Source organism: Cervus elaphus, chromosome 7, assembly GCF_910594005.1.
Source record: "Cervus elaphus chromosome 7, mCerEla1.1, whole genome shotgun sequence".
Taxonomy (NCBI): Eukaryota; Metazoa; Chordata; class Mammalia; order Artiodactyla; family Cervidae; genus Cervus; species Cervus elaphus.
In genome coordinates this window covers 29,840,454-29,857,262 of record NC_057821.1, presented here as the reverse complement: position 1 = coordinate 29,857,262, position 16,809 = coordinate 29,840,454, and the positions used below count along the sequence as shown (strand labels likewise).

Below are 16,809 nucleotides of genomic sequence, written 5' to 3'. Positions count from 1 at the left end.
ACTGATGTCTCTGATCAAAGAGAAAGTCTCAAAGGACATTAATACATACTTAAATGTAATCAAAATATAACATTAAGATTTGTGAAATGCAGCTAAAGGAGTGCTTAAATGTTCCTACTAGAAAATTTTAAAAGTTCTCAAATTAATAATTTGAATTTCAACCTTAACAAAAGAGAAAAAGAATAGGAAAAGAACCCAAATTATGTATACAAATTAAAATAATAAAGGACAGTAATCAATGAAATTGAAAACTGCAATGCCTTCCTCCAGGGGATCTTCCTGATTGAACCATTCTTAAGTCTCCTGAATTGACAGACGGGTGCTTTACCACTAGCATCATTGTCTGAGGCATTAAAATTTTGTAGGAATGGGCTTCTCAGAGGGATGATAATTTTAAAAGATGGGGAGACACTGATCTATGTAAAGTCTCCCTTAATTGATCTATACTTTTAATGCCTTTCTTATCAAAACCCAGCAATCTTTCCAGTGGAAATTGACAAGCTGATTCCAAAATTTATTTGTAAATCAAAGATACTTGGAATAACCAACACATTTTTGAAAAAAGACCAATTTGAATATTTAAACAACTTTACCTCAAGCCTTACTATAGTCCTAGACCTATAGTAAACCTGACAGTGTGGTATTAGCACTAAATAGATGAATAGATCACAGAACAAAAACAGTAAAATCTTGTCTAAGAGAGAAAGAGTGAAAGTCAGTTTAGCAGAATAGCAGCCTTGCCATTATTCGTGCTGCAAGGACAGACAGATAAAGCAGCTACAGAGGCTAACAGGGGCACATGAGTGGTTTGAGTGACTACTGCTTTCTTATCAATACCACTCCCAGGCTTTACTTATATTCAATGTGGCGCGTAGCCATTTTTTCAACTGTTCACCATGATGTATAGTATAACCTTCAAAAACTCAGCACTGGACCACTCATAGGTCTTCAAGGAGACCCCTCATATGGTACTAAACCCTGAAGGGGTCAGGCTTGGGTGTCCTAGTTCCCGTATCCTGTTGCCGAGCTAATTGTATTGTTTGGTAAAATCAACTACTAGCAAGTCAGAGCAGAGAACACTGGGGGTGAAATAAAAACTGACTCTTGTAAATAGAGGGCAGGGGGAGACAAGAAAGAGACAGAACACTCCAGCTTGGTAGGTGGCAATTAATTAAAAAATAAGCAGGGGACTTACAAGACTTCTCCTGGGTGGCTGCCAGAAGAGATCTTAGCACCCACCCTAAGAACCTTAAAGGTTATATAGAGGTCTTAACTGGATTCAGTCATGCATACCATCCAGATGTCTCAGCAGTACATTGCTCTCTCAAGGCTGCAACCCTGAAATATGGCTCCCGCTGTGGGAACAATGGGCAGAACTGACATCCAAGGACAGAGGAGGAGGTGAGGAGGCTCTGATTGCTGGGATCCAGCTCTTGAGTCAACTGCTAGTTTATCATTTCAATTACCTCCTCTAACACCTTGGCAAAAACTCCTCCTGACTCCAGTCAGTCCTGGGGCCAAATGTCACTTAGCAGTGCTCATCAGCTCCATCTCCTTAAACAGCTATTTAGAACCAAGAGACAGAACAGTCTCGAGTAAGATCAAGTCAGACAAAATCCAAGACCTTTTTTACAATGTTTTTGAGATTGAAGAGTGGGGAGGAGTCTAACTTCACCCCTGGAAAAGAAGGAGACTGCAACCACGGATGCTGCTGGAAGGCAGCCTGAGGATGAAGTTCCATGGATGGGAGCAGATCCAAGAGAATCACAAATGGGGCCAGAGCCCTGATGCAACCATATTTGAAGCCCATCCCCTCTGGACTTCTCAGTTACTTGAGCCCATTTTCTTTGTTACTGTAAAAAATAACTGACAATATCAAATTGTACTGTGTGCTTAAAAATTTGTGAAAAGGGTAGATCTCAGGTTAAGTGTTCTTACCACAATTAAAAATTTAAAATAATAATTTTTAAAAGTTTAAAAAAGGCTTATTGAGATAAATAAAAATAAAAGAAAGAGAAAGAAGGAAGGGAAGGAGAGAGGGAGATGAAAGAGTTAGACCACGTTGAGATAGAAGAACATATATTCCAAGATTAAGCCTAGGCTCTTTCTCACTTTTCTAATATCTAATGAGAAATATATGCTGACCAAAAAGATTAATATTATCTGATTGAGTGATAAGCAAATGTGAATATAGAAGTTTATTTAAACTTTATAACCAGTTTTGCATGAGAAAGGGGCACCATCTTTGAAATGAAGACTTCAGGAATGGATATTATCAGCAAGAAGAAAATATATAAAAAGAGTAACATCAATGTCTTTTTGCACAGGACTAACAAAAGCTCAAAATATGTACACTTAGGCTTAAGTGTGCCAACTGTTCAGTATCTGTCCCTACATTGAGTTTCTTATAAATTGAGTGTCACTAGAAATAGCTGGCTAGTGAAAAAGTTAATTTTTAACATGATAATTGACCTCAGATAAGAGAAGGCTTTTTTGTACAGTTCATGAGGTTCTTACAGGAAGGGTGTAAAGATACTGGGGCAGTTTGCTATTCTCTCCTCCAAGAAGGAGGAGATTTCCTCTTCTTGGGCTCCAAAATCACTGCAGATGGTGACTGCAGCCATGAAATCAGAAGACAATTGCTTCCTGGCAGGAAAATGATGACAAACCTAGACAGTCTATTGAAAAGCAGAGAAATTACTTTGCCAAAAAAGGTCCATATAGTCAAGGCTATGGTTTCCCAGTGGTCACATATGATTGTGAGAGCTAGACTATAAAGAAGGCAGAACACCAAAGAATTGATGCCTTCAAACTGTGGTGCTGGAGAAGACTCTTGCAAGTCCCTTAAACAGCTAGACAGATCAACCCTGAATATTCACTGGAAGGGCTGATGCTGAAGCTGAAGCTCCAGTATGTTGGTCATCTGATGCAAACAGAGGACTCATTGGAAAAGTCCCTGATGTTGGGAAAGATTGAGGGCAGAAGGAGAAGAGGGCATCAGAGGATGAGATGGCTGGATGGCATCACTGATGCATGAACATGAACTTGGGCAAACTCCGGGAGATGGTGAGGAACAGGGAGGCCTAGCGTGCTGCAGTCCATGGGGTTGCAAAGAGTCAGACATGAATGGATGACTGAACAAGAGCAGCAAAGGAAAGATTATATATCAAAAGAGAGTATTGGTGGCTGCCACTTTCTCCCCACAACTTTCGCAGCCTCTTTGATATCCTTATTCCTCTACGTGTAAATCACAGGGTTTAGCATGGGGGTGACAACGCTATACAATACTGAGATTAGTCTGTCTTTCTCCAGTGAGTAAGTTGAGATGGGCCGCACATATGTGAAGATGGCACTGCCATAATAGAGAAGGACAACGATCAGGTGGGAGGCACAGGTAGAAAAGGCCTTTTGCCTCCCCTCCGAGGAGTGGATCCTCAGGATGGTGGAGATAATGTAGAGGTAGGACAGGACAATACACAAGAAGGGAGTCCAGCCAATGAGGACCCCAATGGATAGTAGGGCCAACTCATTGACAGACGTGTCCCCGCAAGACAAGATCAGCAAAGGGGGGATGTCACAGAAGAAATAATTAATCTCGTTGTGGCCACAGAAAGGCAGACGGAATGTCAGTCCTGTGTGCACCACAGAGTTGAGGAAACCACCAGTCCAGCAGGAGGCTGCTAACCAGCTATACAGGACCTTGTTCATAATAACCGAATACCTTAAGGGCTTACAGATTGCAATGTAGCGATCATATGCCATAGCTGCCAGGAGGAGACACTCTGATCCTACAAAGAAAATGAAGGCAAAAAGTTGAGCCACACATCCACCATAGGAAATGCTTTTTTTCTCTGATAACAGATGGACCATCATCTGGGGAACGTTGGTAGTGGTATAGCAGATGTCAAGAAAAGCCAAATTCCCTAAAAAATGATACATGGGTGTATGTAGATGTGGATCAAGCACAGACACCAAGATAATGAATACATTTCCTCCTAAAGTAGAGACATAAGTCAGAAAGAAGATGGTGAATAGCAAAAATTGCAGTTCATTTAGGTTGGAGAATCCCAAAATTATAAATTCAGACAGAGCTGTTTGATTCTTTCCTTCCATGACTTTGCCTGGTTCCCTTTGGTGAATTGGGCAAAGAGAAGCACAGATTAAAATAATCATATGCACAGTAGCAATGATCTGCAAAACAAGAAAAGTGTTATGAATAAAAATCGTCACCATCTGTACCAGATTCCAACCCTGAGAAGCAGCATCCCTTTGTAAACCATACTCATACGTATCACTGAACAGGGCTTTCCTGGTGGCTCAGATGGTAAAGAATCTGCCTGCAATGCAGGAGACCCCAGTTCAATCCCTGGGTCGGGAAGATTCTCCTGGAGAAGGGAATGGTAAACCACTCCAGTATTCTTGCCCGGAGAATTCCCTGGACAGAGGATCCTGGCTGGTTACAGTCCATGGGATCCCAAAGAGTTGGACACCACTGAGCGACTAACACTTTCACTTTTTCACTTTCTTATCATCAAACACAGCTATAAGTACATCTAGTGTTCTACTTGTAAATAAAATCTCTAAAATACTTTGGCCACCTGATGCAAAGAACTGACTCATTAGAAAAGACCCTGATGCTGGGAAATATTGAAGGCAGGAGGAGGTGATGACAGAGAATGTGATGTTTGGATGGCATCACTGACTCTATAGACATGAGTTTGAGCGAGTTCTGGGAGTTGGTGATGGACAGGGAAGCCTGGTGTGCTACAGTCCATGGGTCGCAAAGAGTTGGACATGACTGAGCAACTGAACTGACTGAAAGTTATACAGTACAAACAATGTTCAGTTAGATAGAAACTGACAAAAGGGAACCATACATCCTAAGCACCCCCTGTTAATAAAGCCTAGGTCAGGTCCACCAGAATTTTCTTGGTAATGTGTGAGTATGTGTTGCAGAATAATTTATAGAAGAAACTCTGGGATTCACTAGTTTCTTTACAGCCATTCCTGCTCCTCTTTTCCATTCTTGAATACTGATATAAAATTTAATTTGTTGTGTTTTATAGAGGTTGAAGAGGACATAAGGATAAAAGGCACTAAAAGGCCTTTCCACCTCTTTGTTAGGTCAATCACCTTTTGTTAGGGTGTCCTGACACAAATTGCGGTTCATATCTGCAAGACCAGAAGAAACAGGTAAAAGACATGGATCCTGGTTTATTGTGACCTCTTCTAAGAACAGAGAAATTTTTAGATTAAAGAGAACATGGTAGCTTTCTAGATGTTATACTTTGTGGTAAGATATAGCACATACTTTTTGACCTTTCCTATTCACTATAGCTCTTCAGAATGGGTGTTATCATCTTCACTTTGCAGATGAAGTTTTAAAGTTCAGAGAGGTTAAACGTGTTCAAGGTCACACAGCCAGTGAGTACTAAAGAGTGATCACACTTAGTTCTGTCTAAGTCTGTATCTCCAGCCTGTTTTGGAGACCTAGAATGGCAAGCAAGTCTCATCTCCCCTGCCAATTCTTTTGCTGAAGACTGCTTACCTAACTTGTGTGTATCCTATGTAAGTTGAGAAAAATGTGTCTTGAACTCAGCAATTTCGGCTGTGAATCACAAAAATGGTAGTGATCGCATGTATTCCTTCCATTTGACAACCTGACTTAAAACTATGCTTTATTTTGCCTTTAGAGATAGATTTTCTGAAGCCTGTTTTTGGAAAACTTTCAAGTATCCTCTCCTTCCCTCCCTCTTTCATCCCCTCTTTCTCTCCCTCTCCTTCCCCACCCCCACCCCACTGCCCATACTCTCCCCTCTTCCTATAGCTTTTTGAAACAGGTTCACATAGGGCAACATTGCACTTTGTATAATAAGGTGTTAGCACACATTCCTCGGACACACCTTCTTGCTTTTAACTCTGTGATTTCCAAGTTTTCCTGACATTTTTCTGCTCTGTTGTGTAGACTAAGAAGAACCAATTCTTGGTAACCAGTCCAACAACCGTTAATCACTTCACTTCAGTAACAGTTATCAATGTTTCCATCAAAGATATTTCCTGACTTTCTTAATAAGTTATTGGTGCCAAAGAGAAGTGAATGGAGAGAAGTGTCATAAGCTTAACATGATCTAATGTCTCTACTACACTGATAATTGTGGATAGTTTGAATTTAAATTCCCAATTCATTCTTTACCAGTGACTTCTCTAGTTCCTAAATTGCTCAACAAATCAAAATTCAATGAGAATTTTTTTCACATTGTAGAGTGCTTTAGAGTTATTTTAAAAGATGTAGAGAGCATGCCCAATGTTCACCTTTAGATAATTTTTTCCAATGTTTTCATCATCTATTTTTTTCTGATTAACGTTAACATATTTGTGTTAGAATATTTAGAAAATATAGAAAATAAAATAAAAACATTAAAAATTAGTATCTCCATCCAAGAAAACCTCTACTAATGGCTTGGTATATGTTCATATAATCAATTTTCCATGCACAAAATATTCAAAATGGAGATCAGAAAGTGCATATTTTAATCTGCGGTTTTTCCTTAAGCACCATTTTACAATAACTTCTCATGGCAATAAATATTCTCCTGAAACACAATGTTTGAGTTATATACAAATATTCATATGAATACAGCAAATTTTTTATATACCCACCCTTATTAATGGATGATTATGTTTATGTTTGTTATGATAAATTTCAGTAATAAGCACACTAAATTAAATTCCCTGAACTTGGAGTTAACTGTCCTATATTTTAACAAACTTTTAAAGATTAATCCTAATAAATTAGAGACCCCCGATGCTGGTCATCATTCTGGAAAATTAAAGAGCCGTTTGACTACTGTAGGATTCAGTGTTTGTTAGACAAATTATTGTAAGTGCTGGGTAGAGAAAAGCACTTAAAACCTTTGAGTACTTTCTACTCAGAATCTAATTTACTCTTCAGATAAATCCTCTGAGATAAACAATGCTGTCATCCCCAATTCCAGATGAAAACACTGATTGTCAGCAAAATAAATATCTGATAGAGTTATGTGGCCATCAGGTAAAAATTACAAGTTTTGTCTGTCCCAGACTAATACACATTTGATTGAGTAGCTAAAAATTAAACTTTATTGCTGACAATAGAATTTCTTTAAAAATACTTTTACTACCACTTATATTCACATAACTGGATTATTTCAATTTGTTTCCAACTCTGATCACTTATATTCCTGACTGTTAATGGCGGTGGGCTATGCCTGCCATGTCCTGATAGCTAAATCTATTAATAATTGTTACTAAGCATCTGATATTTAATTAAATATTTTTTGAAAAATTGATCCTTATTATAATTTTTTTTTATTTCCTGGCTCTGCTGTAAATTAAGTGTTCACGCTTGTATTATTAAAGGATACTGCTCTAGAGCTTGGTTTAGGTCAATTAATAAAAATGTTTGATAAAATAATAATACAGAGAATCTCCTAGTTTAAAATGTTCAAACTCTAATTCAAGGAGAAAAATTGCTTTTGTAGTTTGATGCAAAAAAGAAGCTAATGAGATAAATTAAACATAACTGTCTAGAAATGAAGGTGAGGGACTTCCCTGGTGGTCCAGTGGCTAAGACTCTGCACTCCCAACACAGGGGGCCTGGAATACTTGGTCAGGGGGCTAGATCCTGTATACTGCAACTAAGATCTGGTGCAACCAAATAAATAAATATTTTAAAAATAAAATAAGAAGCAAAAATAAAAATGAAGGAGAGAATTATATATTAATCAAAACAATAAACTTCATTGATTGCCCTGGTCTGTACACAAATACATATTTGAATTCTAAATTTGAAAGGATGCTTATTTGTATTTTTGTTTTAATTTTTGTCTTTTCCCTCTGTGACCTACTGTGGATATTTTCAGTAGAAGGAACGAATATGTTGGATAAAGGGTTAAATTCCCATAATATAGTATTTCACTTTACAAGAATCAAATGAATTCTCTAATGCAAACTGCATTGTCAAGAGAAGGACCCCAAAATCCCATTCTCTAATCCATGTTTTCCATCACTGCTTATCTCTTCCTTCACCTTTTTCAATCTTTCCTTCCATTTTTCAGGTGGTAAGAGACAAACTACTTCTGCTAACCCATACTGCTTATTTTATTCAACAAATGTATTTTGAAAACTTGAAATAAAATGACAAATAAAATGGAAATTGACGTGTAAGTCAGACTTTGACCATATGTTTCTGTCCTTTATTTAATGAAGAATCGGTAAGCCAGCAGAAGGCCATTCTGAGTGATGCTGAAATACCTAAAATAACAGCAGTTCTGCAGTTCACACACACTCAGCCTGCCATTCATAGCCTGGGATGAGAGTTTGATTTCTCCCTCCTTTGGAATCTCACAGCTCATTACACTCCACTTTCCCACTTAGGTAGTCTCTCATCTAAAGAACAAGGCATAGAAAATGTGTCTCCAAGAGATGTAGAGCTATAGCTAAGCAATTAAAAAACTACTTACTCACCTGTGATCAAAAATACACCAAAAGTACAGAGATCACAATTCAAATTGTAGATCTTAATATAGAACGACTTTTACGAACACAAGGAAGTGACAGATATTAACTGACCCTGGAAAGACTGTGCTGAATACAGGGTCTTCTACCTGAATGCCAGGAGCATCCTCAATTCCTGAAAGTCAGTGCAAGGAATTGGAGTGGGCAAGGACAATGCTCCCTGGATGCAGAAGGTCCCTGTGTTTTGTGGACTCCTCTAAGGACCCTAGAGACACACCTCTGAGGTCCAGAGACTCGCTCCTTCCAATTCCTGCCTCAGTCCCTAAGCATCTGGTTGTCTTCTAGCAGCTCTGTTACCATTGCAATTCTGCTTCTGGAAGTCTCATGTGAAATCAAAACTGTTCCAGGTAGACTCTTAACTTTTGGCCCACAACTGACCAATGAGAATCATCTTGCAGCCTTTCCCCATTATTAGAAGAAAAGCCGTTTTCTAGTTTTTCGTTCCTCTACCACATTATCGTATATTGGTCCTTGAACTCTACAATTCCAGGGGTACAGTTGAGCTCTTTAACTTGTTCTCTTTTTTTCTCTCAGCTGAAGTTAAGGGGAAGCACCTTTCTGGGACTGGAGGAGGCTTACTTAACACCCCAGTTCTCACCAAAGAAATCCTCTTCAGCCACAGAATCAATTCTCTAACTATATACTTCTTTAGTGACCCAGCACCTTGCTTTTGCATAGATTTGCTAGTAACCTTCGATGTCTCAGCCAAAATGAAAACATAATATTTTAACATCCTGCAAGATGTGTAATGTATTGATATGTAGGTTCCAAGAGGTTTTATTTTTTTTTTTTTTAATGAAACTGATTTTGTAATAAAAATGTTTGGAAACCACTTCTGTTACCACTTCTAAAATTCTCCCTTCCTATCCATGTTAAGCACTTAAGCCATATTCAAGCAGTTAAGTTCCTCAAGCCACTATGACTTTAAAATATAACTCCATCATCCATCATCGATTCTATCATTATACACTGGAAAGCTTTTCACTCTGGAAAGCTAAAGATAATGCTAAGACTTTTATAGCTCTTTCGTGTCCTGGAAGTACCTCAGAATCAGAGGGGACTTCTCTAGAACAAATTAAAGTTAGAGCAAAGTGAAACCAACTTTCCACAGAGTAGAGTTAAATTACACAAGGTTGGTCTTAAAAATTCTACCATCTAGCCCAGTTGTACCTGCATCATCCACAGAAGCATACAAGTGTTCCTCACATTGCTTGGAGTTATCAAGTTTTCTAGTTTTTGTCAATCTGATGGGAGTGAGGTGGTGGCTCATTATTACTCTAATTTGAATAACTCAGACTACTAGCAATTTTGAACATCTCCTCTATGAGGAGATTTTTTGTGTGTCAATCATTTGGGTTTCCTCTTTACTAATCTGCTATGTTTATTCTTTGCACATATTCTTAATTAAGTTTCCTGGGTTTTTTTCTCATTCATTTGTACGAGTTCCTTATTTAAGACATCATTGGTCATTTATAAATTTAACTTTTTCAAATACTTTATAGAAAGAGGTCATCTGTGCATTAATTTTATATCCTGCCATAGAAAAGAAGTGATTAATTTTGTCATGATAAAATCCATATTTTCTCAGGTTATGGGCTGTGCAATTTAAAATTTATTTAAAATTTCCCCCAGCTAATTCATAAATATACTCTTTGGAACTTTTTTATATTAACTTTACAATATTTAAATTTCAAATTTTGCTTCTTGATCCACTTAAAGTTCATCTTTTTACAAAGTGGAAGTTAGAAAACTAATTTTATTTTTCTTCATTTAAAGATCTGACTTTTCCAAACTATAACTAAGTTTTCATTATTTATTGTAGCACATACTTAGTATATACTGTTTCCATACAAATTCTTGGATCTGTATCTAAGACCTCTATCCCATGATATTTTTCTTTTTGGACCAGGAACTTGACTTTCCATTAGTAAGCCTTAGTTTATGTCTTAATGCCAGGTTGAACAAGTCTCCCTTTTAAAATTTTCTTCAAAAATTAACCTAGAAATTATGAAAATAATACCTTCACACAATCTTTAGATATTTGTTAAGTTTATTGAATGAATGAAGTGTTTGTGGGCCTAGCCATGTGATGGGATACCATATAGCAATGAAAAGTGCATGAGCTACAGTGTATGCAACAGTATGAATGACTATCACAAGCATTTACTAAGCATTTACTGTCAACAGAAAGAAAAAAGGAAAGCCCATGAACAAGTCTAAAACACAGATTACTTGATACCAAGTGAAACAAGAGAAATTTATTTCTTCCTAACACACAGCTCATAACCATCTAAAGCACCTTCCCTCTCTCTTTGCTTCATTAACTTCTAACAAATATGTGTTTTGAATTTAATTCAGACAAAATGTATAGGATTTAGTAAAATAGGGTGAAGAATGGGGAGACTTAATAGGAGGCTTTAGTATTAGTCAAGAAAATTGAGAGGGAAAAAAAAATCAATCCCTAAGCAAGAGTGACTTGAGTGGGGGTGGAAAGGAATATATTAATATTTTTAATTTTAATTTCCTTTTGACATGTAAAATATTGGCTTTGTCACTTATTCACCTTATCTCATATGGTGTCCACAGTGACAGTCCCCTGGAAACCGGGATCAACCCCACCCACCATGATCATTAACCACAGAGCAGCAGCCCTAGCCATAAAGGGCTGGGCTGAATGGCTTAAGGCTGCAGGAAGCGCTGAGGGTCTCCACCCAAGAGGCCTGGTATTCTCTAGCCCATGGCCTTTGAGCCCAGGGACTGTTGCCCTTCCTACCAGAGGCTGCAGTGTTCCCAAGGAGACTGTGTAGTCTCAGGTCTCTTCTCTGGATTGGATCTAACAAATTCATATGTGATATGGTAGTACACCCTATATCATTTTTTAAAGGTTTTATTGTTCTTTAATACATTGAGGTATGCAGTATTCGAGAACTGATTTTTGTATAAACTGTAAGGCTGGAATCATAAACCCTTTTGTCTTTTTATTGAAAAGATTATTCTTACTCAACTTACTTTCAAGCTTCTTCTGGCCTCATATCAGATAATCGAATATATATGTTTATTCATGGAACTTTTTAAAATTTGTTTCAATGATCAATGTATAACTGAATCATTAACACACTATCTTTATAACTTTGCAATTGGTTGTGACATCTCTTAAAGCAAGTTGTCTATCTTATTTTTCTTCTTTCAGAGAAGCACTACTCTATAATTGCAAAGGTAGAATTGTTCTACGTATACATGGTCCAATATGATAGCCACTAGGCCTATGAGTGACTAAGCATAGCACAGGCACATGAGTTATTGATAAATTTGCCAGATACAATAGAGGATACCAGCTAAATTTCAATTAGGTAGCTCAAGATTCCAATTTTAGCCCTCCAATCTTACAAAAATGTTAAAATGCTGTTCAGAAACTCAAACACTTCCTAAGATCATCAGAAGTCCTCACAAGAGAGTCCCTAATGCCAATTTCACAGTTTTTTATTTTCAACTCTATTCAGTGTTGGCCTTGTGATTCCTGTCTTTTTAGTTCACTGATCTCTGAAAAAAAAATTTGAAATATTTCATACAGACTTTTTAAACAAGAGTGTTTGTTAATCACTGGCTGTGAAAATTTGCATTGACTTTTAATTTTTCTTGAGAGTAATTTGCAAAAGTCAGCTCTAAAAGTAAGAGGGACAGTTTTGTAATATGGCATTTTCTTAGAAAAGTTTACGCAGCAAAAGAGAGGGAGCTTGAAGCCTGCCACTTTTTCCCCACAGCTTTTGCAGCCTCTTTAATATCCTTATTCCTCAAAGAGTAGATAATAGGGTTTAACATGGGGGTGACAAGACTGTACAATACTGAGATCAGTCTGTCTTTCTCCAGTGAATACGCTGATACGGGTCGTACATATGTGAAGATGGAGCTGCCATAATAGAGAAAGACAATGATCAGGTGGGAAGCACAGGTAGAAAAGGCCTTTTGCCTCCCCTGAGAAGACCTGATCCTTAAAATGGTAGAAATAATATAAAGGTAGGAAAGTATGATACACAAAAAAGGAGTCCAACCAATGAAGACCCCAATGGATAGTAGGGCCAACTCATTGACAGAAGTGTCTCCGCAAGACAAGATCAGCAAAGGGGGGATGTCACAGAAGAAATAATGAATCTCGTTGTTGCCACAGAAGGGCAGGCGGAATGTCAGTCCTGTGTGCACCACAGAGTTGAGGAAACCACCAGTCCAGCAGGAGGCTGCTAACCGGCTATACAGGACCTTGTTCATAATAACCGAATACCTTAAGGGCTTACAGATTGCAATGTAGCGATCATATGCCATAGCTGCCAGAAGCAGGGACTCTGACCCAACAAAAAATATAAATGCAAAAAGTTGCAGCATGCAACCCAAATAAGAAATGCTTTTTCTCTCTGATAGTAGATGTACCATCATCTGGGGAACATTGGTGGTGGTGTAGCAGATGTCAAGAAAAGCTAAGTTTTCCAGAAAAAAATACATGGGAGTGTGCAGGCGTGGATCAGTCATGGTCACCAAAATTATGAAGGTATTTCCTCCCAAAGTACAGATATATGCTACCAGGAAAATAGTGAAAAGTAAAAATTTCAACTCATTTAAGTTGGAGAATCCCAAGATGATAAACTCAAATAGAACCGTTTGGTTTTCTCCTTTCATAATACAGCTCTGGTTTTCTTTCTGAAATTGAGAACGAGGAAGCGTAGATTTCTGTAGTCAGGTATTGCTCCAGAAACAGGCTACGAAACTAGAAAATAAAAGCTTCACAGAGGAAAAGATATTATTTATCAAGAAAATATTAGATGGATCTGTAAAAATGCACAATCCCACAGCAAATAAACTGTGTGCATCAGCACCCAGCATAAACATTATCAGCCTTTCATCTATTAGTCAAATCTTTTAAAATGAATGCTATAGACAGTTTTGAATTTTCACGTAAAACACATGCACTAAAGGAAGAAAAGGCCCATCTACCCTGGGCTGCAGCAATTTGGAAACTCACTAAAGACAATTGTCAGTGGGTCAATCAACTATGCTGCCCTGATTGTAAAGCAACTATACTCCAATAAAAAATTAATTAAACAAAAAACTGCGCTGCCTTGCACACTTTCGGAGACTGACATTTGTAGATTGAATGTAGAATCAGTTGGTCATGCTCAGAGAATTAGAGGAGCAGAAAAAGACATAGTGGTACCACAGGTTGATAACATATTTGAGGGGGAGGGCAGTTCCATAAAATACAGAGGAAATTCACAATTAATCATACCATATATATCTTACAGTTCAAGATGCTGGGACCTGGGTATTCAGCTAATAAAAATAAGTTCTGACTGTTGAAAGCCCTTCTTTAAAAAAAAAAGAGAACTCTTTATAAAGGAAGAATGAATTAATATTTTATTTATCATTTACTGTACAAAGTTTATCCTGTACTTTATGCCACTAGAAATCACTACAGCCAAGGTACACTAGAGCTAGCTATTACTGCTTCAAAAAAGTTTGTTGTTAATGTCCAGAAATTTTGTAGGCAAGATATTAAACACAACCATTATTTAAAATGAAATTACATAAATTTCCAATTGAGTAAATTCTATTAAAAACAGAGGTAACTTACACAAGACATCACTCCCTAATCATTTTACATGTTCCTATTATCTTTGCTTTAGAGATTGTTGCTTTTATTGTATGCATATGACAGGGATTCCATAAAATGGCTTGCTGCTGCTGCTGCTACTAAGTCGCTGTGGTCGTGTCCGACTCTGTGCGACCCCATAGACAGCAACCCACCAGGCTCCCCATCCCTGGGATTCTCCAGGCAAGAACACTGGAGTGGGTTGCCAATTCCTTCTCCAATGCATGAAAGTGAAAAGTGAAACTGAAGTTGCTCAGTCATGTCTGACTCTTAGCGATCCCATGGTCTGCAGCCTACTAGGCTCCTCCGTCCATGGGATTTTCCAGGCAAGAGTACCGGAGTGGGGTGCCAAAAATGGCCTGCTACTGATCATTTATCCCCAAATTCATGTTCAGTGAATCATGTTGATAGCTTGCAACTAGTCACAGTGGAAGTATTTATGCCAAGGAGCTGGTAATTCTACAAATTATGAGACTGATTCATGGTTTTGTTGATTGTCTAGGCTTAAGAAAGTGGTGGAAATATGTTAATGATGTCTGCCTGCTGAGTACCTTCAGTTGTGTTTGACTCTTTGCGACTCCATGGATTATAGCCTGGCCAGGCTCCTCTGTCCAAGGGATTCTCCAGGCAAGAATACAGAGTGGGTTGCCATTCTCTTCTCCATGGGAACTTCCTGACCCAGGGAGCGGATCTGGGTCTCCTGCATTAAAGGCAGATTCTTTACTATCTGAGCCACTGGGGAAGCCCTGTTGGTGATGCAGTTTAAACTTAAAAGTGTGTTGTGTTTGTAGCCATTATATTGTAAATAGCACAAAAAAGTGGAGGAATGTTTCTTCCAGTATTCAAAAAGTTTTGTACTTTTAGGAAAACTAATGTCACTGACAAATGAGAGAAATTCAGACATATAACTTCCTTGATTCGCTTTTGTCTTACTTATTAACATAGACAAACATATCAAACACTAATGGAATTCATCTATGATGCGAGAGACTTCTTTGTTGAATTGACATTCACAGAATACTACTGTTGATTTTTGCTAAATGCTTGAATCTATAGCCACACTATAGCTGAAATTGAACTACTATTTGATCAAGTTAGACTGTATTCAAGGACTTATTTACAGCTCTCAAGTCTATTCACACTCACACACTCCCGGATAACCATTTCAAACCTCCAGCTATGCTTTTTCTCTTTATTTACTCTCAAATGCTGATCTTGCTTTCTTGTCTATGAGAAATTTGAAGCAATTGAAAAGAACTTCCAGACTCAGCATCACATGTGTTCGCTTCTATGTACAAGTCTGCTTTCCTATCTGTGTCTATATTACTAGAGAGTGATTGTCTGTGCTTTTTTAAAAATTCAGTTTTGATTGGAGGATAATTGCTTTACAATGCTGTGTTGCTTTCTGCTATACAACAATGTGAATCAGCCATAAGTATACATATATCTCCTTCTTTTGAGCTTCCCCCTACAACACCCCATCTGTGTTTTTTTTAATTTTTTTTTAATATTATAGTGGTTTTTGCCATACATTGACATGAATCAGCCATGGGTGTACATGTGTTCCCCATCCTGAACCCCCCTCCCACCTCCAAAAAGCACAAGCCAACCCTCTTACTTGTTCTTTTGATGACACACCCCCACTTAATCAAGTGTGCACTCCAGCAATGCTACTCTCTCCTCCATAATTCTTTTTTCTTTCTCTGATGAAGCATTCTCTTCAGCAAAGGAACAGGTTATTATTTCTCCTAACATAAAAAATTTGTTGTCTTCCTTTTTCACTTTTTCTTTACCATCCTATTTTTCTGATATTTATATCAAAACTTCTCAAAAACAATAACTAAATTGATGGTCTCCATTCCTATTCTTTGCCATCTCTTGAACTTCCTTTATTAGACTTTTATCTCAATATTCCCCCAATTCCTAGTTGTTGGATCAATTATGAAATGTTTATACACAGGATCTTACTGCTTATTTTCACTTCTCTAGCTACCGAGTCCTCACTATGTCTCAGTTAATAGTTATAATCTTATTCTCAATAGTTTAATGTTTCTAATCTTGCCCAGTGCAGTGCTTAGTCGCTTGGTCATGTCCAACTCTTTGTGATCCCATGGGCTGTAGCTCACCAGGCTCCTTTGTCCATGAGGATTCTCCAGGCAAGAAATCTGGAGTGGGTTGCCATACTCTCCTCCAGGGGATCTTCCCCACCTAGGGATCGAACCCAGGTCTCCCGCATTGCAGGCAGATTCTTTACTGGCTGAGCCACCAGGGAAGCCCAATTATGTGTAAATCACCTTCCGTCATCATGCTTCTACTCATAACCCTCCAATCATCCTAGCTCAGATTGTAAATTCAATTTTTTTTTTTTTTTGCTGCTTTGCCCAGTTTGTGGGACTCTTATTTCCCCCTCCAAGGAGAGAACTAGGGCCCACCACAGCGAAAGCACTTAGTCATAACCACTGGACCACTAGGGAATTCCTTATAAAATCAGATTCTTTAAAAAATGCTACAAGCTCTGTAAAGTCTTTTTCTTTTCACACTTCCAGCCTAATTTCCCCCCTTTCTCCCCTTTGTTCACTCAGTCAAGTCACACTGGCCTCTTTGCTATTCCCCTT

At 38.0% G+C, this 16,809-nt stretch overlaps 2 protein-coding genes across 2 annotated transcripts; both read right to left on the bottom strand.

Moving 5' to 3' along the window:
• Positions 1-3,237: 3,237 nt before the first annotated feature.
• On the bottom strand, positions 3,238-4,113 carry LOC122696769 (olfactory receptor 5V1). Its single transcript, XM_043906915.1, has one exon. It carries the CDS (start codon positions 4,111-4,113, stop codon positions 3,238-3,240), a length of 876 nt encoding a protein of 291 aa, XP_043762850.1.
• An 8,154-nt stretch (positions 4,114-12,267) lies between these two features.
• On the bottom strand, positions 12,268-13,224 carry LOC122696808 (olfactory receptor 5V1-like). Its single transcript, XM_043906938.1, has one exon. The coding sequence runs from the start codon at positions 13,222-13,224 to the stop codon at positions 12,268-12,270; it is 957 nt and encodes a 318-aa protein (XP_043762873.1).
• Between the last annotated feature and the right edge of the window lie 3,585 nt (positions 13,225-16,809).

Excerpts from the sequence above, each read along its gene's own strand:
- LOC122696769 (XM_043906915.1), bottom strand. The coding sequence starts at position 4,113 with ATGGAAGGAAAGAATCAAACAGCTCTGTCTGAATTTATAATTTTGGGA.
- LOC122696808 (XM_043906938.1), bottom strand. The coding sequence starts at position 13,224 with ATGAAAGGAGAAAACCAAACGGTTCTATTTGAGTTTATCATCTTGGGA.